This window comes from Gilbertella persicaria (assembly GCF_025201335.1).
Source record: "Gilbertella persicaria strain CBS 190.32 chromosome Unknown B0P05scaffold_8, whole genome shotgun sequence".
Taxonomy (NCBI): Eukaryota; Fungi; Mucoromycota; class Mucoromycetes; order Mucorales; family Choanephoraceae; genus Gilbertella; species Gilbertella persicaria.
This window is the reverse complement of record NW_026251969.1, coordinates 366,103-391,906: the sequence shown is the minus strand read 5'-3', so window position 1 is coordinate 391,906 and position 25,804 is coordinate 366,103. Positions and strand designations below refer to the sequence as shown.

The 25,804-nt window shown below is 37.6% G+C and overlaps 18 protein-coding genes across 18 annotated transcripts; 5 read left to right on the top strand and 13 right to left on the bottom strand.

Annotated features, from left to right (window-relative positions):
• Positions 1 to 175: 175 nt before the first annotated feature.
• Positions 176 to 2,549, bottom strand: B0P05DRAFT_531081 (uncharacterized protein). The gene is made up of 3 exons (XM_051576924.1): positions 1,782 to 2,549; positions 674 to 1,615; positions 176 to 627 (listed from the first exon to the last, which is right to left on the bottom strand). Exons 1-3 carry the CDS (start codon positions 2,474 to 2,476, stop codon positions 237 to 239), a joined length of 2,028 nt encoding a protein of 675 aa, XP_051437619.1. The 5' UTR covers positions 2,477 to 2,549; the 3' UTR covers positions 176 to 236.
• On the bottom strand, positions 2,508 to 3,636 carry B0P05DRAFT_531077 (NADH-ubiquinone oxidoreductase). The gene is made up of 6 exons (XM_051576923.1): positions 3,501 to 3,636; positions 3,338 to 3,451; positions 3,172 to 3,263; positions 2,973 to 3,119; positions 2,738 to 2,926; positions 2,508 to 2,693 (listed from the first exon to the last, which is right to left on the bottom strand). The coding sequence occupies exons 1-6, from the start codon at positions 3,544 to 3,546 to the stop codon at positions 2,661 to 2,663; spliced, it is 621 nt and encodes a 206-aa protein (XP_051437618.1). The 5' UTR covers positions 3,547 to 3,636; the 3' UTR covers positions 2,508 to 2,660.
• A 3,622-nt stretch (positions 3,637 to 7,258) lies between these two features.
• On the bottom strand, positions 7,259 to 8,102 carry B0P05DRAFT_584717 (uncharacterized protein; the record flags this gene model as incomplete). The annotated part of the gene is made up of 3 exons (XM_051582382.1): positions 7,259 to 7,288; positions 7,335 to 7,509; positions 7,738 to 8,102. The coding sequence occupies 3 exons, from the start codon at positions 8,100 to 8,102 to the stop codon at positions 7,259 to 7,261; spliced, it is 570 nt and encodes a 189-aa protein (XP_051437617.1).
• Positions 8,103 to 8,125: 23 nt separating this feature from the next.
• Positions 8,126 to 8,845, top strand: B0P05DRAFT_635220 (uncharacterized protein; the record flags this gene model as incomplete). Its single annotated transcript, XM_051583581.1, has 1 exon — positions 8,126 to 8,845. The coding sequence occupies one exon, from the start codon at positions 8,126 to 8,128 to the stop codon at positions 8,633 to 8,635; it is 510 nt and encodes a 169-aa protein (XP_051437616.1). The 3' UTR covers positions 8,636 to 8,845.
• Positions 8,826 to 9,428, bottom strand: B0P05DRAFT_531073 (uncharacterized protein). Its single transcript, XM_051576922.1, has 3 exons — positions 9,214 to 9,428; positions 9,030 to 9,153; positions 8,826 to 8,960 (listed from the first exon to the last, which is right to left on the bottom strand). The coding sequence occupies exons 1-2, from the start codon at positions 9,297 to 9,299 to the stop codon at positions 9,045 to 9,047; spliced, it is 195 nt and encodes a 64-aa protein (XP_051437615.1). The 5' UTR covers positions 9,300 to 9,428; the 3' UTR covers positions 8,826 to 8,960; positions 9,030 to 9,044.
• Positions 9,429 to 10,611: 1,183 nt separating this feature from the next.
• On the bottom strand, positions 10,612 to 11,445 carry B0P05DRAFT_584714 (uncharacterized protein; the record flags this gene model as incomplete). The annotated part of the gene is made up of 2 exons (XM_051582381.1): positions 10,612 to 11,035; positions 11,141 to 11,445. 2 exons carry the CDS (start codon positions 11,443 to 11,445, stop codon positions 10,612 to 10,614), a joined length of 729 nt encoding a protein of 242 aa, XP_051437614.1.
• Positions 11,446 to 11,800: 355 nt separating this feature from the next.
• B0P05DRAFT_569450 (uncharacterized protein) lies at positions 11,801 to 12,349 on the bottom strand (the record flags this gene model as incomplete). Its single annotated transcript, XM_051581252.1, has 1 exon — positions 11,801 to 12,349. One exon carries the CDS (start codon positions 12,347 to 12,349, stop codon positions 11,801 to 11,803), a length of 549 nt encoding a protein of 182 aa, XP_051437613.1.
• Positions 12,350 to 12,535: 186 nt separating this feature from the next.
• On the bottom strand, positions 12,536 to 13,182 carry B0P05DRAFT_531069 (uncharacterized protein). The gene is made up of 2 exons (XM_051576921.1): positions 13,123 to 13,182; positions 12,536 to 13,054 (listed from the first exon to the last, which is right to left on the bottom strand). The coding sequence occupies exons 1-2, from the start codon at positions 13,172 to 13,174 to the stop codon at positions 12,633 to 12,635; spliced, it is 474 nt and encodes a 157-aa protein (XP_051437612.1). The 5' UTR covers positions 13,175 to 13,182; the 3' UTR covers positions 12,536 to 12,632.
• Positions 13,183 to 14,610: 1,428 nt separating this feature from the next.
• On the top strand, positions 14,611 to 15,043 carry B0P05DRAFT_584711 (60s acidic ribosomal protein-domain-containing protein; the record flags this gene model as incomplete). The annotated part of the gene is made up of 3 exons (XM_051582380.1): positions 14,611 to 14,676; positions 14,740 to 14,980; positions 15,030 to 15,043. 3 exons carry the CDS (start codon positions 14,611 to 14,613, stop codon positions 15,041 to 15,043), a joined length of 321 nt encoding a protein of 106 aa, XP_051437611.1.
• B0P05DRAFT_602528 (small GTPase superfamily) lies at positions 14,973 to 15,953 on the bottom strand. Its single transcript, XM_051583270.1, has 6 exons — positions 15,807 to 15,953; positions 15,675 to 15,765; positions 15,508 to 15,617; positions 15,331 to 15,465; positions 15,030 to 15,288; positions 14,973 to 14,980 (listed from the first exon to the last, which is right to left on the bottom strand). The coding sequence occupies exons 1-5, from the start codon at positions 15,921 to 15,923 to the stop codon at positions 15,151 to 15,153; spliced, it is 591 nt and encodes a 196-aa protein (XP_051437610.1). The 5' UTR covers positions 15,924 to 15,953; the 3' UTR covers positions 14,973 to 14,980; positions 15,030 to 15,150.
• A 5-nt stretch (positions 15,954 to 15,958) lies between these two features.
• On the bottom strand, positions 15,959 to 17,084 carry B0P05DRAFT_531057 (uncharacterized protein). Its single transcript, XM_051576920.1, has 5 exons — positions 16,750 to 17,084; positions 16,541 to 16,718; positions 16,441 to 16,495; positions 16,275 to 16,391; positions 15,959 to 16,213 (listed from the first exon to the last, which is right to left on the bottom strand). Exons 1-5 carry the CDS (start codon positions 17,003 to 17,005, stop codon positions 16,049 to 16,051), a joined length of 771 nt encoding a protein of 256 aa, XP_051437609.1. The 5' UTR covers positions 17,006 to 17,084; the 3' UTR covers positions 15,959 to 16,048.
• A 255-nt stretch (positions 17,085 to 17,339) lies between these two features.
• Positions 17,340 to 18,215, top strand: B0P05DRAFT_569447 (WD-repeat region-domain-containing protein; the record flags this gene model as incomplete). Its single annotated transcript, XM_051581251.1, has 3 exons — positions 17,340 to 17,515; positions 17,557 to 17,949; positions 17,996 to 18,215. 3 exons carry the CDS (start codon positions 17,340 to 17,342, stop codon positions 18,213 to 18,215), a joined length of 789 nt encoding a protein of 262 aa, XP_051437608.1.
• A 153-nt stretch (positions 18,216 to 18,368) lies between these two features.
• Positions 18,369 to 19,398, bottom strand: B0P05DRAFT_584707 (uncharacterized protein; the record flags this gene model as incomplete). The annotated part of the gene is made up of 2 exons (XM_051582379.1): positions 18,369 to 19,156; positions 19,215 to 19,398. The coding sequence occupies 2 exons, from the start codon at positions 19,396 to 19,398 to the stop codon at positions 18,369 to 18,371; spliced, it is 972 nt and encodes a 323-aa protein (XP_051437607.1).
• Positions 19,399 to 19,424: 26 nt separating this feature from the next.
• Positions 19,425 to 20,143, bottom strand: B0P05DRAFT_531039 (thioredoxin-like protein). Its single transcript, XM_051576919.1, has 3 exons — positions 19,816 to 20,143; positions 19,686 to 19,765; positions 19,425 to 19,642 (listed from the first exon to the last, which is right to left on the bottom strand). Exons 1-3 carry the CDS (start codon positions 20,127 to 20,129, stop codon positions 19,476 to 19,478), a joined length of 561 nt encoding a protein of 186 aa, XP_051437606.1. The 5' UTR covers positions 20,130 to 20,143; the 3' UTR covers positions 19,425 to 19,475.
• Positions 20,144 to 20,145: 2 nt separating this feature from the next.
• On the bottom strand, positions 20,146 to 21,389 carry B0P05DRAFT_531034 (pyridoxal kinase). Its single transcript, XM_051576918.1, has 3 exons — positions 21,181 to 21,389; positions 20,856 to 21,131; positions 20,146 to 20,810 (listed from the first exon to the last, which is right to left on the bottom strand). Exons 2-3 carry the CDS (start codon positions 20,965 to 20,967, stop codon positions 20,167 to 20,169), a joined length of 756 nt encoding a protein of 251 aa, XP_051437605.1. The 5' UTR covers positions 20,968 to 21,131; positions 21,181 to 21,389; the 3' UTR covers positions 20,146 to 20,166.
• Positions 21,390 to 21,590: 201 nt separating this feature from the next.
• Positions 21,591 to 22,984, top strand: B0P05DRAFT_464972 (asparagine synthase-domain-containing protein; the record flags this gene model as incomplete). Its single annotated transcript, XM_051574244.1, has 5 exons — positions 21,591 to 22,079; positions 22,119 to 22,285; positions 22,330 to 22,666; positions 22,709 to 22,765; positions 22,817 to 22,984. Coding segments are annotated over 5 exons (1,218 nt in total), but the record flags the coding sequence as incomplete, so codon positions are not given.
• Positions 22,985 to 23,477: 493 nt separating this feature from the next.
• On the bottom strand, positions 23,478 to 23,834 carry B0P05DRAFT_465039 (uncharacterized protein; the record flags this gene model as incomplete). The annotated part of the gene is made up of 1 exon (XM_051574246.1): positions 23,478 to 23,834. One exon carries the CDS (start codon positions 23,832 to 23,834, stop codon positions 23,478 to 23,480), a length of 357 nt encoding a protein of 118 aa, XP_051437603.1.
• On the top strand, positions 23,813 to 25,803 carry B0P05DRAFT_530999 (uncharacterized protein). Its single transcript, XM_051576917.1, has 12 exons — positions 23,813 to 23,838; positions 23,884 to 24,071; positions 24,119 to 24,284; positions 24,329 to 24,399; positions 24,447 to 24,499; positions 24,545 to 24,620; positions 24,665 to 24,825; positions 24,876 to 24,980; positions 25,025 to 25,167; positions 25,224 to 25,305; positions 25,358 to 25,396; positions 25,442 to 25,803. The coding sequence occupies exons 2-12, from the start codon at positions 23,931 to 23,933 to the stop codon at positions 25,764 to 25,766; spliced, it is 1,362 nt and encodes a 453-aa protein (XP_051437602.1). The 5' UTR covers positions 23,813 to 23,838; positions 23,884 to 23,930; the 3' UTR covers positions 25,767 to 25,803.
• Position 25,804: the final 1 nt, after the last annotated feature.

Here is a 25,804-nt window from a genome sequence, read left to right as displayed (position 1 = left end):
AACATATTTACTTGTAAAAGAAAGTAAGAAGAAATAGAATACATTCTTATCTTATTTACATGGTGCCTTTACAATGACATGGTGATATCAACTTATCAACTGAGTCTTTTTCAAGACATATCTTACACATAAACTTTTCTTTCTCTGATATCATACGAAAAAAACAAAAAAGAAATAAAGCAGAGCCAATGAAAAGACTAATAATTTTATTACACACTATGATACACAAAATGAAATTATCTTCTAAAAACAGAAGAGACAGAAGACCACCAAGATCTTCTTTTACTTGATCTTGAACGATAAAAGTCTTCGTCATCATCATCAAGAATGTTTGCGGTTGTATTGGCAGGATTCATGCGCTGCTGTTGTTCTGCTGCTGAACCCCATTCGTTTTGTCGGTAAGGATCTGCATAAAATTCATCATCATACATTTGACTGTTGTGTTGATCTCTAGCAAATGCGCTTTTGCGATTGCGTCGTCTGAGTAACACGATACCAGCCACAATCAAAGCCAGACCAGCAGCTCCTCCAACAACACCGCCAATGATGCTGCCTGTATTCGAACCAGAAGAAGAAGTCTGATTCACTCCACCATCTTTATCAAGAGCCAATGTAGGAATGACCGTACTAAAAGAAGGTTAGGCACAATAGAGACATTGCATAAACAACTTACGTCGTAGGAATGACAGTTGTGACAGTGATGGTTACACCATTTGAAACAATAGCGGTGGTTGTAGTGATGTCTGTTGAAATAGTGATGCTAGTAGAATGATACCTTAAAGAGGAAAATGAAGTAGGGTCTTGTGTAAGAGTTTGTGTAATGCTGGCTTGTTCTGCAGTGGTAGTGGGCTGAGTTGGTGTTGTAGTCTGTTCGGGAGTAGTAGTAGAAGATGAGACAATGGTTTCAAAAGGAGTAGTAGTAGTAGTAGTAGTAATAATAATGGAATCAGAGGATGTAGTAAGGGAAGTGGTAGTAACAGGATCAGAAGTAATATCGGATGTAGTAGTGATATCATTGGTAGTAGTGGTAGTGGGTACAAGACTCGTTTCTGGTTCAACAGAACTTGTCGTTGTTGTGATAGGTACAATGGAAGAAGTACTTACATTTTCTGTTGTTGTCACAGCAACAGCAGCAGTAGTAGTAGTAGGAGCAAGAGTGTCACTTGTTATAGGTGCTTCAGTAGTAGTAACAGCCTTTGTTGTTGTTGCTGTTGCTGTTGCTGTTGTTGGAGCTACACTCGATGTAGCTTCAGCAGAGGTAGTAGGCACTTGAGCAGTTGTGGTGCTAGTGGCTTCTGCTGTAGTGGTAGGTGCTTCTGTTGTGGTAGGTGCGACAGTCGTTGTAGGTGCGACAGTCGTTGTAGCTTCTGCGGTAGTTGTTGGCGCTTCTGTTGTAGTAGGCTGTACTGTCGCTGTGTCTTGAGCAGCCGTGGTTGTGGTTTCAGCAGCAGCGGTTGTAGTGGTGGCTTCAGCAGCAGTTGTAGTGGTAGCTTCAGCAGCAGCAGTAGTAGTAACTGGTTCTTCTGTCGTTCTACCAACAGTAGTTGTCGTTTCGGCAATGTTTGTAGCAGTCGCTGCCGTAGTGGACATGTTCTCGGTTGAAGTGGGCTGGACTCTATCAAGAAGAAGAAAAAGAAAAATGAATAAAATAAGAAAAAAGTATATAAATAGAGAAAAAAACGGAGATCATATTGTTGGATATAAAAGGACAAGATAAAAATAGTTAGGATGAGGCGCTAAGATAAAAATAAAAAAAAAAAAAAAAGAAAGGTATAACTTACGCTGTAGCTGTAGTAACAATAGCTTGATCTGTAGTGACTGACTCAGTTGTAATTACTGGCTCAGTTGTGGAAGATGTTTCGGCCACCGTGGTTGGGATTGGTGTGCCTGTGGTTTCTGAATTCAGGGAGGTAGTTTCTATTTCCGAAGCAGTAGATAAGGAACTCGTTGTTGTCTCGCCCAATATCGATGTGGTTGTTGGTTCTCCCGATGTAGTTGTTGGCTGCTCCGTGGTTGAGGTTGCACCAATGGTGGTTGTGGTACCATCGATGGCTGTAGAACCTTCACCTGATGTACTGACAGCAGCAGTAGTTGTCTCTTGTTGAGTTGTAGTGCTTGTGGCTTCGGTTGTTGTGATTTCAGTTGTTGTTGTGATGGCCTCGGTCGTTGTGGCTTCGGCTTCGGTAGTTGTCCTAGACACCTCAGTGGTGGTCCGTTCGGTTGTTGCTGGTTCTACTGTCCTAGTACGTTCAATTGTCGTTGTTACTTCTTCTGTTGTTCTAGTAGCTTGTTCAGTAGTAGTCATAGCCTCTCTTTCTGTGGTAGTAATGGCTTCTCTTTCTGTTGTTGTTGCTTCGGCTCGAGTTGTACGTTCTTCTGTAGTAGTTCTTTCGGGAGCATCCGTTGTAGTACGTTCGGTTTCTCTTTCAGCTGTAGTTGTAGTAACTTCTGAAATATCAGTTTCTCTTGAAGACATTGGGATAAAAAAGAAAAGAAAAAAAAACAGGAGAGAAAGAAAGAAAAAAAAAAGAGATCGAACTAGGCTACCTCTGTTTATGTATAACAATCTGACTTTGGAGTGTGTAAACTAAATAAAGTTATTGCCAGACTATTTTTATTTTTTGATAGGTGGAGTTATTTTTGCTTTATTTAATATAGTTTTACTTTCTGTACCAAAGTTGTGTGATCTTGGTCTAAGGGGATAGGTTAGGCATTGGTTTGTTTATTTGAAACTTACTCTTCTCATCTTCTTTTGTAGTTGGAAAATACCGTAAAGCAAAGCCTCAGAAGTGGGAGGACAACCAGGAACGTAAATATCAACAGGAACAATACGATCACAACCACGGACAACTGAGTAAGAGTAGTGATAATAACCACCACCATTAGCACAACTACCCATAGAGATAACCCAACGAGGTTCAGGCATCTTTGGTTATCATTAGAAACCATCTAGGACAAATGACTGGACTTACTTGATCATAAACCTTTCTCAAGGCAGGTGCCATCTTATTGGTCAAAGTACCAGCGACAATCATGATATCAGATTGACGGGGAGTGGCACGAAAAACGATACCAATACGATCTTGATCATAACGAGGGGTAGAACAATGCATCATTTCCTAATACAATCTTAATATTTCTTCTTTTCTTTTCTATGCTGCGCTTACTTACAACAGCACAACAGGCCAAACCAAAAGTCATGGGCCAAATAGAACCTTCACGAGCCCAGTTAACAACACGATCAACTGTAGACAAAACGAATTCTATCAAGCACAGTCAATAATCCAAAGAAAATTTTTTTTTGCATGTCTATTTCGCAGCAAATATGTCTTCTAACCTGCTTTGTTGTTGGGAGTCACTGTAATATCCTTGATTTGATCAATGTTTCTGACAACTTCGGTTGACATAAAGCGTTGTGAAGTAGTTGCCAAGGTCTTGGGAGCAGACAAGGCTATAATAGAGGGTGTCATTAATATTATCTCATATCGTATGCTGCTTACTCATAGCTCTCTTAGCAAACTGTAATCCAAGTGCAGATGTAGCCATTGTAATGGAGTTGAATAGAGTGGGGAGAGTGATGTGTTTTTTTTTAATGAGAAGGGGGTTTTGTTTTTGCTTTCTTTTTTATTTTAAACCCTACTCTGCTGCCTTTGAATTTGCCGTTGTTGATTACTTGCAGAGTTTTGCACCCACTTAATTTTACCCACAAAAAAGATGACGTTAACTTTTGTGACTGAAGTTTTCTGCCACTGTTTGCTCAAAAGAATACAAAATAGATTGTCAATCGCATAATGGAACGTTTCTCTTATAAAATCAACTGAGATGTTTCTCTATATTACTTCTGCTTAATAAAGGCACCATTGAATATGAACAGAAGCATATTACAATGAGTCAAAATCAAGACATTTCAATGTAAAACTGAGGCATACATATTGAAGCGAGAGAAAAGACTAGTCTATTTGAGTGACATCCGGATCTTGAATTAAACAATAAGTATGTATCTTACTACGCACAACTATAATAGTCTATGAGCTGATTCAGAATTGAAGCTTAATAGTGGCGCCCAAGAAGGCATAATGAAGACAAAATAAGAAAAAAAAAAGAAGCGTACGATCATGCATTAACATGAACATCTGTAGTGTTTCGAGACACTGACAAGATAAAAAGATAAAGCTATGATAACTAAAAAAAAAAAAAAAAAAAAAAAAAAAAAGAGGAGGTATCTGATTCATTCAAAGCCATAATGACTTGAATTATTTCCCTTATGGTAATGCTACAGTCATACAGAAAAATAGTTGGATGTCTTTTCATGATTTTCGAAATCAAATAAAAATTGTATGCTTTCCATCCTTGAAAAAGTTCCTTAAAGCATAATAGATAAGCATTACAAGCCCTATAGAATAAAAGCTTAGGTTGTTTATTAACAAAAACAATATTTGATGTACATTTATGCATTTTTTTTAGGACCGCCCCTTCTCTAACCACCACTCCCTCTCTATCCAGTACTCTGCGAATGTCGGTTTAAACATGTCTGGTAGGGGTGGTTCCTAAAAAAAAGGGGAATGGTGCATAAGAAACCTGCTTCTGTTCCACATTCAGCCTTCCAGTTTTCAAAATTGCTCGGCATTGCTTGAGCAACTCGTACTAAAGCAGCATCTTCTTTCTTTTTTGATTTCTTTGCTTGACGGGACATCTTGTATAAAAAATACTGCACATCTTTCTGTTCATCGCTCTCTTCATCTTCTTTTTCATCTTCTTTTTGTTGCAGCTCCCATCTTTTCTCCAAGTTAATGAACATGCCTAGAATATCAAGTAAAATTTCTATTTTGACAGTACTTGATAGGACGAAAGTCCAAGGATTGTACTGCCATAATTATATCGTCGATTGTAAATGTTGGCCACAGGAATTCAAAAATTGGCTCACGCCAAAAGAAAGCCTTGGGTGGACACATAAACAACAAATGGCTGTCATCTTCAGCGTGGAGGGTACAAACCAAGCATATAGAAGACCGAAAGGTAGCTGAGATGAAGCAATTCAGGCGGACTCGAGTAAGCAATTTATGTAACATAAATCGATACGCCACGTTTCTTGTTACAGAAAGCAACAACATGGCCCAGAATTCAGGTCAAAACTGAGAAAATTGCCTTTGCAGAATCGAAGGTAAAGGTTGAAGAGGAAGATAGTTCAAACGGTATGCCTTTGCCGATATGAACTTGATTGAATTGAGACTATCAGGTAGAAGAATCATTCGTATTTTCCTCTACTAGGTGTACAGCCGCTAGAATGTATCTTCCCGCCACATCCGTGCATATTGACTTGAGCATATATTGAGGATTGAGTGAGACAATTCCACAATGTTGAGTCCATAAAGCAGAGTTCATCTGAAACTGCATATTTAATTGATTCATGATTTGAGCATTATCGGCATGTGTTTCTTGGAAAGCGATAATGTCAATGTCTAAGGAGCGAAGATATCGTATAAAAAGTTTTTGTTGAGAGGGATTGGAGGTTTTTCGTAGGCTGCGACAGTTGAGTGTCGCAATTCTTATTTTACATGTGTTAGACATATTTAATGGATATTGTAGTTGTTTAGAGTTGGTCGCTAAGACCACCTTGTCCTAGTTCCATAGTCGGAACTGAATTCATAACGGCTAATTGTGCTTCTGTGAATTGAAAACCTGCATTAGCTAGTTGTTCTAGCTGCTCCCAGCTGTATGATACTGGTTGCTCATTCTCGATCATTCGTATCTGTTCGCTGGTCAAAATCAAATGTTGTTATTTCAAGAATTGGATCTGCTCAAAGTTCCAATTCATTGCGTTTCTGTCAACATTTGTCACAGTAGGACGGCCCTGACTAATCTCATCCCCTGCCTTTTGTCCACGGAAACGCTCGCATTTGCTTAGAGTCTCTGATGCTGTAATACGGGGAGAAGAAGGTGTCTCTTGAGCAGCCTTTGGCTTCTCGGGTTCAGAGGTCTCAATACCCATGTTATCCTCTTCTTCCTCTTTTTCCTCATCAGTGATAGGAGTGACTTCCTTAGGTTTTGCAGTATTTACTGGCGTCTTACAGTCCTTAGAAACAATGGTTTTGGCCTTCTTGTTAGGAGCCGCGATCGTCTCAATTATATTATTACGAGGACATTGTGTCATCATATGACCTTTCTCATTACAATTAAAACGCTTCATGTAGTTTTTCAAGTCAGGACAGTCTACACGGCAATGATCAGAAGCTTGACATAGTCTACAGAAGTCTGGCATATTTTCCCATTGAAGTAATACCTGGTGAATCTCTCCATCACCATACATCCAAGGAATGACTCGTTGAAGTGATTCAAAAGGAGGGTCATTGGCGTTGGCTTGGGTAAGATTCAATGTCGCATAGCCTTGACCAGTAAAACAGCCATGGCTCCTATTAATCCCAAGATCCAATACTCGACCATATTCGGACAAGCAATTTTCCATATCCTTCCTCAATCGTTGAGGGGCCTTTAGAGGAAATCTATCCAATTTGAGGCGCACAATCTTTGCGTCGGCAGGTAAACTAGGGAAGTCTTTAACGAAGGTTCCATCCTCCAAACGGATGCCCGTGTTCAAAATGGCGTTATGTGCTGGTTTTGCCTCCCCAAAACCAATGTTCGCTTTCCATTTGACGCCTTGTAATCTGTTGATGCAAATGTCGGGTCGCCAACTCAACAAGCTTTGTTGCTTTTTCGCTTCCAATGTGGTTTCGTTCGTCCATCGCAAAAAAAAAACGTCTTCATCGGGTTCATCAAATATACCGCACAAGAATGGATCGACATACCGAGAGCAAAGTTCCATTTCATTTGGCTCTTCTGCAAGGGATACACGAGGTAGTTCCTTAACCAGCTCTGCTATTGCTTTGGCAAACTTATATTCGTTTGTGGTAAGTGTTGCGAACATATAGAATCTATATGCATATGATGATCTGACATTAAATAAGTCTTCAATTACATACTATAATATATCATAATCAATTTACATCAGAAATAGACATAAAAGAGCCTCTTGTACTGAATAAGACAATGTATCTTTTAATAGATCAAGACTTATAACCGAAATCCATAATTTACATTATTTAATTAATTTAAAGTAGTCTATGATAATAGAGACTCAGTCATTTGCATGAACTCTACTACTACTCACTCCGACATCTCTTCATGTATAATTACCTAGAGAATGAAGAGCTAGAAAAGAGAACCATATATATATATTTGGGATAATAAACCTATACAAGTTCTAATCGACTTCTTTGTTTTTATCTTCTCTCTTACATCACAACAGTAAGATCCAATCCGAATGATTTTATAGCAACCTTTTCTCTTGTTGTCGCGGTAGATAAAAGGTCTTCGATGATCTTGATGATTTCCATGACTACGTTGGTAGGCATTCGTGGTTTCCTGATATCATAGATAGCATCAACACGGTCAATGGTAGCCTTTAGGTTGTGTTCATCGAAAAATGGCAGAAAATCTTCAGGATATTGATTTCTAGTCAAGAGTAGAATTGAGGTGGACCCAGGGCATATTGGACATGGTTTTCCAGAGAGAGTTTCCATTTATGAGCCAGTAAGGACTGTCGAAAGTTATAAAATGCATCGTTCGCGTCAAAGTTACCAATCATGAACCGGTCATCATCGCAAGGAGGTATAATTGATAGACATGAATGGACCATTAATTCTGTGTCAATGTCATCAACGTCTACAATCTCATACATACTTCGTTTTTTTTAAGAAATGTGGTGGAACGTCATTGCTTTCTTGGTGTTGCGGTGCTGGCGGCATAGATTCGGGATGGTCATTGATAAAATGATCTTTTAAATCGTTTAAAAGTTTAAAATGAGCAGGACAAGACAGACAGCCAAAGTGCTTTTGAATATCTGAATGTTTGCCATCAGCTTTTACAAATGAACAATCGGGTGTGTCATGACGTCTAACGCCAACAGGTCGTTTGGGAACATTGATTCTGTGCTTTTTGAAATGATGGCGTAATTTCTGTGGCGCTATATATGTTTTAGAGCATGCAAAGCATGTCTTAACAATTTCAACCAATTGAGCTTTGAAAATCGATGGTTCGGCAGACATCACGTAAAAGAAAACAAAGGTGCATGGTTCTTTCACGTAATAATCAAACCCATATCTTAGCGACTTCTGCCTCTAATACAGGCAAGAAGACAGTAACAAAAACTCATCCCTTATCTTGGTCGAAAGTTGTCTCTGGACAAGTACGTACCACTCACTCCTTTCGGCCTGCCATCCTAACCCCAGTTCCAACTGCAACAGTCGAGGATACAGATGAAGACCCTTCATTGTCCACGGAACCAACAGTCGAATTCATCAAACCGTACTTGAAAGGCATTGAAAAAAACTCTATTCTCATCGACATTACTGACATCAAAGATGCTCATATGTTGCGAAAGGCACTTCAAGCCTTTAATAAAGATGCTGATGAAGAAACCGGCTGCGACGACTACTGCGGTAGACTCCCTTCTACCCGTAGATATCTTAAACGCTCATTTATTGAAACTGCATGGACAAAAGACTCACCTGGATATCAAGGCTCTAACCATTACTCGGTCTGTCGAGATCTTTTACGCATCTCAGTTTTTTTTTTGTAAAGGCGCCCTGGATACGCAGAAAATGATTGGAGTTATGGGTTTACAGATCGTTGGTAGAACAATCACCTTTTATATCTTGGTATTACCTTCAAGTGGTCTATATATTATGCATGAACTTGCCAAAATTAAGATTCCAGATTGCCTAAATGATTTACCAAAGCTGGTCACCGATATTTCAGACGTTTTGCTTGTACTTGACGTTTTTGATCGAATTTGCATTCCATCTGTTGATTGTCCATATCCCAAGCGACATCGCCCAACAATGAGCAGCTCTATCTTCGACCAACTTTTTTCCACATCTCAAAATCGTAAACGACCTTGCGTTCTGAAACAGCATCATAATTAGTCAATAAGCAAATAAAACAATAATTATGGTTATTTTTTTTTTAATTACTTTTTTTTATCTTTTCTATTGGAATGTATCCCAATCCTTCTTAATAACCAAGGAACTTAAAAGCTGGTGGGTAGACTGATGGGTAGACTGGTGGGTATGAATACTGACAGGATCAACCAGGTAACTCTTAAATATCAGTCTACCCATCTGTGCCCGTTTTTATAATTTTTCTTTGGTAAGACACTTATCAAAGCATTTAGTAGAATGAGAAAAGAAGCCTTTGAGATCACTAAAATGTAAGCTATCACATGCCTCACTGATCCTAGTCATGAGCCATTCTTTTTCCAAAAACTTGTTTCGTTTAACTTTACTTTTGACGACTGACTAAAACTGCTCAATTGGATTCAGTTCAGGGGAATATGGAGGAAGATATGCATATCGATATCCTCGAGAGTGAATATACTTTCCTATGTCAGTTGAGCTATGGATAGGAGCATTATCCATGACAAGATAATGTCCCTTCATTTCTGGATACTTGTCCATTTCATCAAGAGTAGCTTTTAAGAAGCTCAAGTAATGACCTGTCACTGTTCCCATGCTATAACCATCAATCTCACACCCGAGTTTTCTCTTCTTGATACGCTTCGGAACTCGCAAACTAACATTAATTAAACCTGTGGCAGAAATTGCACCTAAAATAGAAGTTGCTTTCGCTTTAGTCGTTGGCACTGTAACTACTGCAGGAGTGTCTTTCTTTGACCAAGCCATACCACGTTTCAAATTAACGTGAAAGGCCGATTCATCAAGAAAGACACAATTTGTTGTGAAATCCAGGTCAGTTTGCTGCCACTTTTGAACCCAGTCGTATCTTTGCTGAATCTTTTCCTTACTGTTCCTTTCCACAGGATGAAACTGTGCTTGCTTAATAGACAGATTACACTGAGTTGTCATGAAGTTATAAACAGTACTACGAGAAACGTTGAGATCCTCATAGTTTTGTTTCAAACTTTCCACCACTTCATTGACAACGGTAGAAGGATTCTCATCAATGTAGTTTAAAAGAAATTGTTTATGCTCATTCCCAAGAATACGGCGTCGCCCTGATTTTTTCTTTTTTTCGAAAATGCTTTCGGGGTTTTCGTAATACCGTTTTACCCATCTCTGCAGCAGCAGAAGCATTCAAGCATTTGCTGAAAAATAAATGAAGAAATTTAGTCTTGTCTTCATCAGAATAAACCGTATAGCGTCGCTTATTGCATAACTTCATATCAACATCATAGTTTTTTCATCCGCAACTGGAAGTATAACGGGATTAGATAGTCTTTCTGGAGGTTTATTCATTAAGAATTGAGTACGGGAACTTATTGTTTAATAGCATACAACTCCTCATCAACAACAAGATCCATCGGCTCAACGTCATGTTCATCAACAACATGCCCTTGTCCATCTTCATAAAAAAATTGCATACTCAACTTCAATATCTGTAAAATAAATCGTAAATAGAAAGAAGAGAGTAAAATGAACACAGAAAATTGTAACCCCTTTTTTATAACAATTCAATGCCAAGAATTTTATATAAAGAACAAGGAAATACAATCCTGTTTTGTTTGTATATCTATAGTTTCTATCTTCACTATATAACCTATGGTATTGTGTATCGTTGATTAAATCCATTGGTGACAACGTGTATTCGCTTAAAACTCTTGTATCGAATATGAAATGTCAAGTTATTGGCATCTGCTTCCCATATATTAAACGTAGCTTTGTCACTTTCAATGATATATAAATTACTGCATTTATAGTGTGTTTCGCCCTTCATTGAATGCAATCGTATGTAGAAATAATCTCCATAATTCCCAAAATAAGCTTTTGTGAAGCTTAGGTTATCAAAGAAAGTACAAGGCATGTCAATCGAGATATTGTTGGTCACAATCACATCAGAGCCATCTTGGTTACAGATATAACGGTCGTTGAACAACAAGTTTCTCAAATACACAACTCGAGATGATATTTGGAACAAGGCGGATGGATAATAATCCACGCGAGTAAGTCTCAATGTCTTCAGACTAACACTCACGCCAAATTTAGGGTTCAGTTAGATGATGGCTGTATTGACAAGCGAGAGGATCTCTAATGAGTGGCAATGGAAAAAGATTTGATCCAATTAGTACCCTTGCACTAGCTCCTTGTCTCTTTCGTTTTCAAGGACATAGTCATGAATACCGCATGTTTTGCTTTCTATCTTGAGATGAACAAGTGCACTTGCTGCTTCTCGAATGGTGGTCATAAAGTCGTATAAGACCCCTCTAATCTGTGATGTAATGTACATCTTGGATGTATCTAATGACGTGATAGTAAATTCTTCATCATAAGTATATTCTATGCCTAATCGACCTCCAACCAAATGCGTTTGCAGGACAGTGACAATGTCACCCAAGTTGAGAGCATAAAAATTATCCATGTAAACATGTTCCATGTTCTTCAAGTAGCCAGCAAATTCGAGTAAGAATTGATTTGTATACACCGGGCTCAAGGCCTTCTGCTTCAAATTCTTGCATCTCTCTTAGTGTCAAATGCTTTACTTTGGGGGGCTTTTTCATCATATAGATCAGTTCCTTTTCAGATCATAAAGGCAAATTCAGATCGAGTCGATTCACATGATTTAATGGGCTTGGATCATCAGGAGTTACGTCTTGAGCTTGAGCAGATATGTGCCAATCAAAAGGGCTGAAGGTGATGCTTATATCTCTTAATGGAGGACAACCATTCAATCTCTCGCCCAGTTCTGCCAGCGTTGTGGGTAAATGTTGTACCACTGCCAATGCCTCAATTTACTCAAATTCATGCAGTCTGCTCATCATCATGTCAAACTGCCTCTTGCGTAAACGTCCCTCTTCAGACAACAATACATCACTGATAATGATTGTCTTGATGGTATCTCGCATCGACAATACAACATAATTGTACCATTTAATTTCCTCGCGACTGGTTGGAAATTGTAGCTTGTTCAAATATCTCCAGTTACCTTCATAACGCTCTCGCATGACTCTAACCCAATAAGAGCCACTGGCTCCCAGTAACTTGAGTTCTTCAAGGTAAGGACAAAATTCAACTAAATCACCAAAGCAGTCCAGTCGATCCCATTCCTCTACAGTTAAACCAAGGACTTCATTGATCCAGAGCTTTTTGACATAGTTTCCTACATGACAAGACGAGGTAGTTATGGTGCGTACAAAAGAGGTGATCTGACTGAAACTGTCAAGCACCACTTTCTCATACACAGCTGCTTGTAAAGCCTTTGACCAGTTACAACAAACAAGCTGGCAAGCTCTTCTGTCCTCGCTGCCCAAATAAGTAACTGTTTTTTTCGAGAACTTCATAAGGCAAACAGTTCCAGGAGGGCATAAAAGAAAACCTCTTTTGTACTCATCTTTTTTATTATTATTGAAACTCCTCCTTTTCATTCAATTCGAGTGAATCTGGACAAAAAAAAAAAAAATAAAAAAAAATAGGAACAATAAACTTTCCTGATGACTAACGAATTAAAAAACAAAAAAGCAAAGCCATTCTGTACAACGCTTAAAGACTTTATTATTTGTCTGGTATCAAAGTTACTTGTTCAGTCAAACCGATCAAGTGTAACGTCTTACAACCCGGCTTTGTTTATACAAAGCATCGATCGTTTAAGTCTGTCAAGTTAGTATGTAATTCTCCTAAATCTCCAACAACAACTTTGGTTTGTTCTTCATTTGAAAGAGGAATTTCGTGTTCAAAACTGTCTTTCATATCAACTGTTGTATTGGCCATATTCAGTGTAAATGCCTTGAACATTACAAGAGCATCAGGATCAAATGAATTCTCGGATGAGCAACATTCTTTTTGAGTATTTATCATTTGAGCATCGAGTTCAGACAATGTAGACAAGACGTGTTCAGATTCAGTCGTGTTTAAGGGTCTTCCTTGTTCCTTAAAGTCAAGTATGTTCTTTTGCAACGTAATGAATTTCCAATAGAACACGTTAAATTGGAGATCACAGCCTTTGATAGAAGTAGAGTCTTGTGCGTATATACTAGCAGCATGGTTTGCTTTTTTTTTTTTAAAAAAAAAAAGAGAAGCGTCAGTTATTTTTCTTATTGATGTTTAATTTATTTACCTGAAATAAAATAAATAGCAAGAGCAGCAGAAAGAAAGTGAGAGAAACGCATGATATATATCAAGTGAAGAAAAAGCTTAGATGATAAAATTGCTTTTATATTTGTTTTGTTCTTTTGTGTTCATGATGTCATTGCATAATTGTTTGTTGTTAAAGTTAATAAAGGCATAAAATAAAACTTCCTTAGCCTTGTAACCACTAACATGATGTAAAAGAGCTTGTAACACAACTTTGCTTAGTTGAAATATACTTAATTTAGTCAACAAAGTAGTACCTTGAGAAATTCCACGTGGAACCAAAATATACGCACAATGACATGCATCTTTTGCAACGCTCCTTTCTTATCCGAATTCAGATAGTGCTTCTCAAAAAAATAAAATAAAGGAGGGTCTTTTTATTGTGTTACTTTAAACATTGGAAACGAATGGCAGCAGCATCTTTCTGAAATGCATAAAGAGATCGAGCAATGTAGGAGCCCTTGCTGCATTGAGTCATAAATCGTGTATCAGCACCTAACTGTTGAATTATCTCTTGACTCTTAATCAAAAGATCATCAGCAAAGGGCCGCAATTGACTTGTGTCTGCTCGAGAAACACTTGGTAAGGCAACAAGAGCACAGCATTTATCTTGACTGGATTCTATTTGGTATCTGAGGTTATTCACAATAGGCAAAATAAGTGCTGTATCATCTGGAGTTATGTATTGCTTGTCTAGAATGACATTGGATATTCCTTTTAGATAATCAGCCCGTTGGATCAGATAACTCAAGTCACCGTAGCATTCTTGCAGAGGACCATATTCTTGAGAGTAATTATCATATGGTTTTTCATAGTGATAATCCGTATCAGGCTGATAATAAGCAAAGCTTTCTATGAACAGTAAATACACTACAGTGATTTCTTTCTTTCTTGCCTGAAATAAAATAAGAAACTAAGGCAATATGAACAAAATTTGACAATTTCATTTTGAAATGATGAAAGTAATAATAGAAATTGTATCAATTATTTATACTGGCCTTTAGTATGTTTGCTTTCTTTTTTTTTTTTTTTTTGAGTTTGGACGACCTAACGTTTATTTATTCTCAAACCATACATAAATTCAGATTTTAACGTCTTGTCTTTAAGTATATATATTGTTTCTATTAAACTTTAAATCAAAATGAAATAAACATGCAGCTCTTTTGTTCACCATTAACCAGATAAAATAAGACAGATGAAAAAGAATAAATCATGGCAATGTTCTTAAAAATAGTGTTTATTCTATCCTGTTTTTAATATATATATATATATACACATAAGAAAGAAATCATTCAGGTACCATTTGCATGAATTTCATTTCAGACTCCCTTTGCCGCACATTCATATCGGACCGGACTCTAACTTACAAAAAAATTTCGTTTATAAGGATCTAAAGACCAAGCCAACCTCTTCTTTAATCGTCTTGTATCCTTCGGGTTAAATCGTTACTTGCGACATCCATCTATCTATCATGTCTGCCGAACTCGCTGTTGTCTACGCCGCTCTCATCCTTGAAGATGATAACATTGAAATCACCGTAAGATAGGATGGATGAATAATAAAAAAAAGAGAGAGAGAGAATCATTAACCATCATATTAGGCTGACAAGCTCCAAACTTTGGTTGCTGCTGCCGGTATTGAAGTTGAACCTATCTGGTTCTCTCTTTACGCCAAGGCCCTCGCTGGTCAAGACCTCAAGGCTCTTCTCTTGAACGTTGGTGCTCCTGGTGCCGGTCCTGCTGTTGCTGCTGGTGGTGCCGCTGCTGGTGCTGCTACTGATGCTCCTGCTGAAGAAGAAAAGGCTGAAGAAAAGGAAGAATCCGATGATGACATGGGTTTCGGTAAGATCTACCTAAAATCATACGCGTGCATAACTAACAATCATGCTAGGTCTCTTTGACTAAACAACTATATCATGATGGAAAGAAATCATATAGAGTTACAAATAAATTGTTACTTGTTTTGTGCTTTTTTTAAATTATGCTTATTTTTTTATATATAAATATGGGGTTTACATGATAGTGCAAAAAGAAGATTTTCTGATAGTACTTTTGATAGCTGTTGTGAATACTTCAGAAACACCTTTTTCCATTTTGGCAGAACATTCAACATATTTATAAGCACCTACTTTTCTTGCTACTTCCATTCCCTAATCATTACCATAAGTGCATGTTGTAGAATCTCATCATACCTGTTGTGTCGTAATAGGACTTGTTGCTTGTTTTTCTAAGTCTTCAATTGTTCTTTGATCTTGTCTTAAATCAGTTTTACAACCCACTAAAATGAAAGGTAAACCAGGACAATAATGCTTGACTTCAGGCACCCACTTTACAGTTGATGTTAGTCTATCGATTCAAATGAGATTTACCTTGACAGCAACATTGTCTAGTGATTCAGGGATATCCACTGAAAATGCAATTAAAATGACATCTGAATCAGGATAAGAAAGTGTTCTTAACCGATCAAAATCTTCTTGGCCTATATATATATATATATATTTTTTTAAATCAATGATGCTTATGCTGATGATTTTACCTGCTGTATCCCATAGTTCGGCTACCACTGGTTTTGCATTCACTGTCATGTCCTTGACTGAATTATCAAAAATAGTAGGAATATAATCACCCTATTCATGTTAAATCATTCCAATCGTATCTACACACTTACAGCAGGAAATTTGCCTCTACTAAACACACTAAGCAAACATGTCTTTCCACATGCACCATCACCTACAATCACAATCTTTCTCTTAAGAGGTTCATCTGTAGAAGTACAACAATTCATTTTATATTAAATAAAGAAATAAAGAAAAAGAAAGAAATTAAAAATTGAGTTCTTTACTATTAAACTTTAAGGCTGAATCATGCTTAGCCCAAAAAAATTAAGAAAAAAAAATAGCTTCAGCCTCATTATCGTTTCCGTTGTACTTTTCTTTTCTTGGTAACAAAATCATCATCGTCTTGTTCTTCTTCTTCTTCATAAACAAAGCCTTCATCTTCTTGCTTTTGTAAGGCAATAGCCATAGCTAAATCACCATCTGTATTGGGTATTCGTTTGGATGACATGGCTTCATGCTATAGAAACAATCAGATTATCTATAGAAGGGTATGTCTCTCACTTTTTTTTTTTTTTTACCTTGATTTGACTTGGTCGATCCTTCTTTTGTATTTTTGCAATACATGCTTGTACTTTGGCCAATTCCTCTTTTAGTTTCCTTCTCTCTTCTTTTTTCTCTTGGAGTAATATAAATGGCTAAAAGAATGAGTGATACATAAGCCTCTTCACTTTCTTTAAAAGTTACCTCTATAACCTTGGGTAATACAATTGTCTTCCATTCTGACTCAGGAATCTCATAGCTACCAATACATGGTCAATTCATTTCCATGAGACACATCACTTACGCTGCTTTATTGGCAATGATTCTCTTTTTTAATTCTTCTCTGGATACTTTGCCACCTGTGTTCACAATACATCCATTTTTACGCTTGATATGAGGGCCTTGAATCAATGCATTTTTAGCCCCCACGACTTTAGGATCAATATGAAGACCGGCAAATTCTATCTTATTCAGATGGTTTTCTCTTTTCTCAAGAAAAAAAAAAAAACTTACCTGCTGTACTCTGTTGACCAAGCAAACGCTGTAACTGAAGATTCATTTGAGCATTGGTCTTGCCTGGTAAACAACCACTTTCGATAATCTTGGACCAGTTACCAATACCAAACTTCATCAGGGCTTTTCTAAGCACATCGGATTCTTGATCAGTCCAACCAGGAGATAAAGTACAGTTCCAAAGACTTGCAGAGTCATTGGAACGAAGCACATTACGTGCTCCGGGCTTCATACTACGTGGTTTCTCTGCCAACATCCCTAATGAAGAAAAAAAAAAAGGAAATAAAAAAAAAGTCTTGCCTAGACGCGTTTGTAAAACTGAACGCGTCTTTTTTATTCTCAGCTGATGAACAGCATTCCTTTTCCTTTGATTGTACCTATTGATGAGCATGTCTATCAAGGCTATCTATCCATTCATGTAACTAGATATAATGTATATAATTTAATGCTCACATGACAAGCAAAATGAATACCAAATACAAGTTCAACTTGGACCCAAGGGTTATTTATATGGTGATAAGAAACTAGAGTCATTGATCCAACCTCATCAAGACATCATCAAAACTAAACTTGAGCAAGCAACAAGTATCATGTCTTTTTTGACTGAACTCAAAGAAATTATTGAACCTTCTTTACAGACAAACCATGGCGTTTTTCGTTATGTTCATGATCGGTCCACATTTATTTTTAATGAACTCGTCAAGATAGGGTTTGATCGTGTGCATCATATAGATCAAGACATGACCAAACTGACTTTTTCTACCATGTAAGTCCTTGTTCTATAGCTTATTCACTCATTCAATCAAGAGATGCTGCTTTAAGAACCCATTTGATCACATTCAGTTTACCTGCGCAGTATCCCCTTGTACCACCTCGCCTCACAGGATACCATTTACCTGTCTCTATGGACATCACCTCTTGTTCACATCTACAAGACATGCTAAACCAACACCAGTCTCTAATCAATCAATATCAACCCTTGTTTGACTGTATGGATGATTTAGATCAACATATGCGTATTCTTGAACCAGATCATCCTACCCGTACAGACTGTTGGCGTCGTATTGCACTTGGGCATCATTGTTCGCTTGAGATCGAGCTTAACCCAGACATGCCTCGTCAGAACAAACCTAAAGTTCGATTCTTTGGTAATGCCAATCGAGTGCACGAATTAAAGCAGCTATGGCATGCCAAGACTTGGTAAGACATGTCGTCAGATATTCTCATGAGCTCATTCTATTTTCAGGCACCAAGACCAACCCATTCATACAAACCTGTTGGATTTGTGTCAAGTAACAGGTGACCAATCAGAATCCAGTGTGAATGATGTCGAGTGTGGTATTTGTTATGCTTATAAACTAAATGGAACAGACACACCTGACATAATTTGTGCATTATGTAATCGAGGATTTCATGATGAGTGCCTGTATCAAGTAAGTGTGGAAATGACGTCATTGTACTTATGATCAGTGGTTACGAGGGAATCCTTCTACCACTCAAAGCTTTCATATTCTGTTTGGTACATGCCCTTATTGTAATCAAGTAAGGCTTTTATTGTTATTATTGATATTATCAGGGTATATTTATATAGGATTAGAAAATTACCATCAAGGCACCTCTTAGTATAATACAGCAAGGCATTTAAGTTTCTCTTTTTCAAATGTAGAAATAGGTGAGTTGTAAGAAGGGAGTTTGGTACAGACATGACTTAATTGACTGTCTATAAGATCAATGCTGGTTTGATAGGACACTGTCTTTTGTTGATGATGGTCGCATGCCAAGATTACACTGACCAATAAAGCATGATGTACACCAAATTGAGCATAGGCTTTTGTTGAATGAGACACAGAGAATGGGATCTGATAGACACTGTTCCCATGCCATTGCTGTATAGATTTGTGAGGCAATACCCAGTCTTGTACAGGATGTAAGAAATGAACCGATTGAGATTCATGCGTACCTACTCTGACTGTCTGAATCAATTGGGCAAATACTTGCTTTATCTTGAGTTCATTCACTGTGGATGCAATCACTAACTGAACAGGCAGTGTGGATCCCAGTGCAGCCGATGTCTTGTCTACCATGATTCGATACTGGCACCAAGGGGAAGTATGTTTAAGGGAATCGATCGAACTCGGGTAATTTTCACCGCACAGCATCCCGCTTTCCGGTAATCGAGCTAAATTAACTTGTATTTTTTTGATCTCCTCTTGTTTTTGGTCTATTTTGACATTGAATTGATCAAGATGAGCTATGAGCTCATAGGACACTGTTAGTTCAGAATGATCCACACTTTCTGGTAATGTGGCTGGTAAAGGCATTTCAAATATAAACTGAAGATGATCCTTGTCAACATAAATGGCTTGAGAAGGACAAAATGTCAATTGTTGTGATATGAGTTGTATGACTAGTATTGTCATAATGAGTCTATATCGATCTTTTTTTTTTTTTTTTTTTTTCTTTACCTTGATGTTGTGCTGTCAAAGTGCCTTTAAATTGAAGCGCTAGTTGTTCAAAATACAGATGTTTAAACAAGGATATATGAACTATGCCTCGAACAACAGGACATGTTTCCATATATGAACCCACAAAAATAACAGGTTCAATCAGCTGAATATGAATGGATTTCTTTGATGAAAAAGACCACATAATTGATAAAAAATAAAAAAAGCAAAAAAAAAAAAAAAATCCCCTTTATTATTTTTTTAAGGGACTTTTAAATTCAATCAACTCAACAAATGATTTTGAATCAACAGTGCTGTGAGTTGTCCTGTTTCATGTAATATTTCAAGGTCATCGGAACCACCCAATGTGTGATTATTCAGAAAAATATTAGGAAATGTGTCTCTGCCTGAAATTTGCTTCAATACCATTTTGACTTGATAATCATCATCTGATTGGTTGAATAAGCAACTATGTTATCTACTGATATTTACCTCTCAAGTCGACTTCGATCACTGTCAAGGGTTCTTTTAAGTCGTATGTATTCAGTAGTTGTTTAGCTTTTCTTGAGTATCTAAGATAGAGATGGATGAGTACAATGAGGCTGATATCACAATAGATTACGGGCAATAAGTCTTTGAAAAGACAATCAGCCTATGCTGTTCAATCAATCCTTTGATCTCTTCTAATAGACTGATGGGTTCTGTTTTCGTCTGTTCTTCTTGAGTAGTGATGTCCAATTCATCACCTACAATCATACTTGTATCGTTGGAACCAGTATAGCGTACAAGTATCATTGTCAATAAGGAAAGTATGCCTATAATGAACAATACTCGAATACGACGTGAGCTACACTTTCTACTGGTCTGTCTTTGTTGTGCTGCATATTTCTCTTTGGCTTCAATATCGTCTTGTACAGTCAATGGTAATGAACTCATTATACAAAAAAAAAAAAAAAAAAAAAAAAGAGAAATTTTATTTTGAGACATGCATACGCTTCATCACATTTAAATACAGCTCGGGATGTTCTATTTCGTTTCTTCCTTGAATCAATCTTAATTCACATTGACGGACTGATTTGGCTGTACTTGGCTTTGTATTCACAGCCAATGCTTGTTGATAAAGCCATGTCTTTTTGGTGATGGCATTCACACTACAGATAACACGTTCAATCGCTTCAATCCAAGATGTCTTTTGATCTAACGATTCTTGTAGTCGTGCAACTGTCAAGGCAGAAAACAAGTCACCTGTACCTGTAAAATAACCTTGATAGGTAGGAAATGAAATCAAGTGTTGATCCAAGGTGCCATTCGACAAGACTTGGCTGGTTAGACAGTAAAGGGATTGATCTGTACTTGACTCAGTTTGGATTTCTGGAGGCACATCTGTTAAGGGTAAAGACAGAGAAGTGATGACCACAAAAGGAGATCCTAGTTGATGTAGTTTACTAGCTACAAGGCATGCATCTTCTAGACCATGGATATCGGTCTCTGTCAATGTCTCAGCTTCAAACTGATTGGGCGTGACTACATCAGCCCATTTCATAATGCTTCGATACAAAGGTACAATTTCAGAGGAAACATACAGTTGACCACAGTCACCCATCACGGTGTCGCATACTAATCTCCGTTATGCTGTGTTATGATAGAGTGTATGCTACTTACCATAGAGTAAATCAGGATGCTTTGCTTTTAGTTTTTGAACTAAATGCTCTATCTTTTCTAGAATAGCATAATTACCAATATAGCCAGTCAAGAGATGGGTATAGTCATCCATAAGTTCATTCTTTTCTAAACCATCCAACAAGTCTTGGACATCTTGTGCACTATATCGATTGCCAGTCCAAGAAGGATAGCCTGTATGGTTTGAAAATTGAACTGTATTCAAAATGTCCACTTCGAAACCAAGTGTTTGAAGAGGAAATACAGCTGCTTTATTGCCTAGTAGAGTATTAAACCTTGTAACTAGAATCAGTATAGAATAACTTACCACAATAGCCAGAGACCTATCAAAAAAAAGAAAAGTATGAGTTCATCGAAACAACACATTATGTATTTACAGTATGAGATTGTATGCTGAGTACTCGATGGTTTGGTTCTAGATCCATGGCATCAGAAGCTGTCATTCTTTATAAAGAAAAAAAGAAAAAGAAAAAAAAAAAGCTTTTGTGTCATTTCAATCTAGAAACAAGACAGTTGATTGGTGGGAAGACAATAAACAAGGTCCATTCAGTTTTTTTTTTTCCTTTGTGGTTTTTTTTTCTTTATGTGTGGCATCTTGTTTTCGATCTCAAAAGACCTTGCGTCTATTGATCCACAAGAATGGAATACGCTTCAAGAACTAAATAAGCTGAGAGGTACAGATCCCCTGGTGATGGCTTATTTACGCTATGGATAGGCCCTGATGCACAAAACTTGGTACAAGTGCAAAGCAATTATCTATTACAATTTTACTCGACCGTATTACATTTAAGAGGACCTAGTGTTGTTCCTCAGCCTCTTCAGGATACAGATCATAACATACTCTGTTGGAATGGAGAGATATTTGATGGAATTCAGATTGCATCTGGACAGAATGATACACAAGTCTTGATGGATCAATTACAAGCAACCACGACAGAACAAGCCATCTTGAATGTCATGCAGACAATAGAAGGCCCATATGCATTCGTGTATTATAGAGCATCGACCAACAAAGTCTATTTTAGTCGAGACTGTTTAGGACGTCGATCCCTTTTATGGCATCAGTCAGACCACAGCTTGTTGTTAAGTTCAGTAGGCAGATCAAGTGATTGGAAGGAAGTGCCTGCCAATGGCATCTATAGCGTAGATCTCACTCAGTCAATGACACCTCAACTAATTCCTTGGACCTATGAACCAAGTCCATTGGTAATGAACATTTGCTTCCATGCCCACTAATGATGATAGATGTATCCTTTTCCTAGACTCAATACAGAGATGCCATCCCTTGACGATGTCGTCGATCCCAATACAGTGCCATATATTGATCCATCAATGCAAGAGGCCATCACAACATTGACTCGTATACTCAGCCATTCCGTTCAACAGAGAGTAGCAGATATACCTCATTTAGAGTAAGCATAGTATGCCATACCACGTCGTATTTATTTTTGACAAGTGTCAAGGGACAACAAGCCCGTGTAGCTATTTTATTCTCGGGTGGATTGGACTGCATCTGTTTAGCTGCATTAGCCCATCGACACTTGCCACCTTCAGAATCCATCGATTTACTGAATGTGGCATTTGAAAACCCCCGTGCACAAAAGAACAAGCTTCATCCCATGTACGATACACCTGATAGAATAACGGGTAGAGCAGGTCTAGAAGAACTCAGGCAGATAGCACCTGAGCGTACATGGCATTTTGTTGAGATCAATGTACCTTATACTGAAGCTATGGCCTATCGACAACGTATTATTGATCGCATGTTCCCATTAGACACTGTGATGGACTTGGTAAGCTAAAACTCTATTGTGAAATAGACTAATAGTGTCTAGAGTATTGCCATGGCATTTTGGTTTGCTTCTCGAGGAAAAGGTGTTGTGGATACAATGGTAATCAAGATCCATGATAAAAGACTCTATCTCATCATGCTATCTATGTAGCCATACCAAAGTCATGCCCGTGTATTGATCTCTGGCTTGGGTGCTGATGAACAATTAGGAGGCTATTCTCGACACCGAGAAGCATTTCGACATGGTCAATGGGAACGATTGATACAAGAAGTACACAGTCTATCAATAACAACACAATTCACTAACAAGACACGATAGACACAGTTGGATGTGGATAGAATATCCCATCGTAATTTAGGGAGAGATGACCGTATCATGTCAGATCATGGTAAAGAAGTACGGTTTCCTTTTTTAAGTACAGCTGTTGTCGATTGGCTCTGTAGACAGCCTATTCATCTCAAGATGGATTTGAGATACAATCGAGGTATTGGTGAAAAGCTTTTATTAAGGCATCTCGCTCGACAACAACTGGGGCTCGTTAATGCCAGTCAAAACTGGAAACGCGCTATTCAGTTTGGTGCAAAGACAGCTAAAATGACAGGAGAAACACGGTCTGAAAAGGGACAACACAAGCTACAAGAATGATTGAATGGCTTGTCTGTAGTCTTGATGAACTAAATCAAACACTTCTTCTTTTGTCAACCATCCAAAATCCACTATTTCTTTGTTGTCTGGTTCACATTGACCTTCAATCCAATCAGCTACATAGAAAGAGACCTAATGTGGGTTAATAAAAAGTCTTACTTTTTTTTTATAGCATGTTTACTTTAGCTCCTATGTATTTCTTGCTGCGTTTGAAATCAGCAGGAAACTCGTATTGATAGACGCCTATAGGTGTCGTACCCACAAGACGTACTTGAAGGTCAGAACCACATTCTTCTTCAAGTTCACGTAAGGCTGCTTCTGATCCTGTTTCTCCGGGATCTTGACCGCCCTGAGGAAACTGCCAAGCATGGTCTTGACGAGGTTTCTTTACCACTAAATAGAGGAGTTCGGTTGGTTTACGTGTTATCTCCTTTCGATTATCTGATAAAGCAGACTTCAACTGTTCTTGAAGGGGTAAGCGACGCAACACGATACTCGACACAGCACGATAAGTCTTGTTCATGCTGAATAGAAAAATAAATAAAAGAAAGAAAGAAAGAATGATTTACCAGTGGCTTGTTTTTTTTCTCTTTCTCTTTCTCTCTCTCTCTTTTCTTTGATGATCGATCCGCAACGTTTTTTTGAGCAGTTTGATCCAAGTCTTTACTTTGTTGATCCAAAGCCATCATCACTTGAAGGTTGCTTTATTATTGCTGAACAAATTGTTCCTTCAGGAAGACAAGCGTTTTCTAAAACTATTGTATGTTATCTCACTTTATGCAACTTATGGGCTCATATCTATTGTAGAAGCGTTGGACATTAGAGCCTCAATTTGCTATTCCACCTATTGATAAAGCCGAAATTAAATCAACGCTAGAAAACAACAATGTGGAGATAGTCGTACGAGCATTGATTCCAAAGCGAAAGACAAAGGATGCTGTTTTGAATGAAAAGGTTGAATGGATGGAAACAGGTAAACGTCAAGCAACAGTTGAATGATCATTCATATGCGTTCAGATCAAGAATCGCGTGTCATGTATACGCCTATGGTAGAGACCAAGCAGGACATACCCTATTATTATCCCAAGGTAAATGAGACAATTTATACGTATGTATTGACAGTGTATTTTGACAGGTCAAATCTTATAGTTTTGTATATACATTTGCACAAGAAGAAGAACAAGTCGAGTAATGAAGGATACATGGTTGATTTAAACTCATCTAGTACTATAGTCAAGATACAGGTCTATTAAGACTGGAGATTATGCCTTTTGATTCAAAAGAAGCAGCAGTAACAGACCCAAAAATGGTAACTATAAGAAAGAAGGAGAAAAGTATACTCATGTTAATAAGCAATACGCATTAAAAACAATTCTGCATAAGCTTTTTAAATGGTGCATACAAGCAAGACTAGGATACAAGAAAAAGGCACATCATGATGTACTTGTGCCTAAAGAAACATATCAATCCATGTATCAATATCTTAAAACAAAATATGGGCCTCATCTTGTAAGGTAAGTATTGACCCACAATAAACAAAAGAAATGACTAACATGTTGTATAGTCATTGGACTGAAAAAACAGACCCTAAAAAGTTTGTATACGAAGATATTGCTATTGCCAGTTACTTGATTTGTCTTTGGAAAGAAGAAGAAGCTAAAACTAAAAGGTAAGAAAGAAAACAAAGCAAACAAGGTAATTGATTGTACATAGAGCACAGACATTTATTGATCTTGGTTGTGGTAATGGTTTATTGACCTTTTTGTTAGTCAGTGAAGGGTATGAAGGTTATGGTCTTGATATTGCTGATCGTAAAATATGGACTTCACTTTGTAAGACAAAAGACATGTTACGAGGTAAAGGAGAGAGAGATATATATATGATTGAACAAGATAACTCATATATTTGTTAGTGAAAACACTATATCCGGCCAAAGCAAGTTTTCCAGGCACAGACTGGCTGATTGGCAATCATGCAGACGAATTAGTGCCATGGTAGGTATCTTGTGTACACGAATAAAAAGTTATTTAATTTCTTTTTATGCAGGATTCCAATCATTGCCCAAAAATCAGGAGAAAACTGCAAGTAAGGAGAGCTTCTAAAAAAATATAAGTTACTCACAGGTGATAGATTCATGATCATTCCATGTTGTTTTTATGGTTTAGATGGTACTCGTTCACTATCCCTCTCACCCACCGAAGGCAAATATAGAGCCTACACAGATTATATTAAGGACATTGCTTCTCAAGCAGGTTTTGCATGTGAAGAAGACTATTTACGTATCCCAAGTACAAAAAATATTGCTATTCTAGGCCGAACAAGAAAACAAGACGTTCAAGGAAACCAATTGACTCAATCGATTGCAGTTGCAAGTGAAGCATTTGTTCCTCGTAAAACAGACCGAGAAAAAGAAAAAACAAGACAGGAGGCATGCAAAAAGTTAAAAACTGGATAATAAACAATGGGTTGCTCCCCTTTTCTCTTCTACTTTTT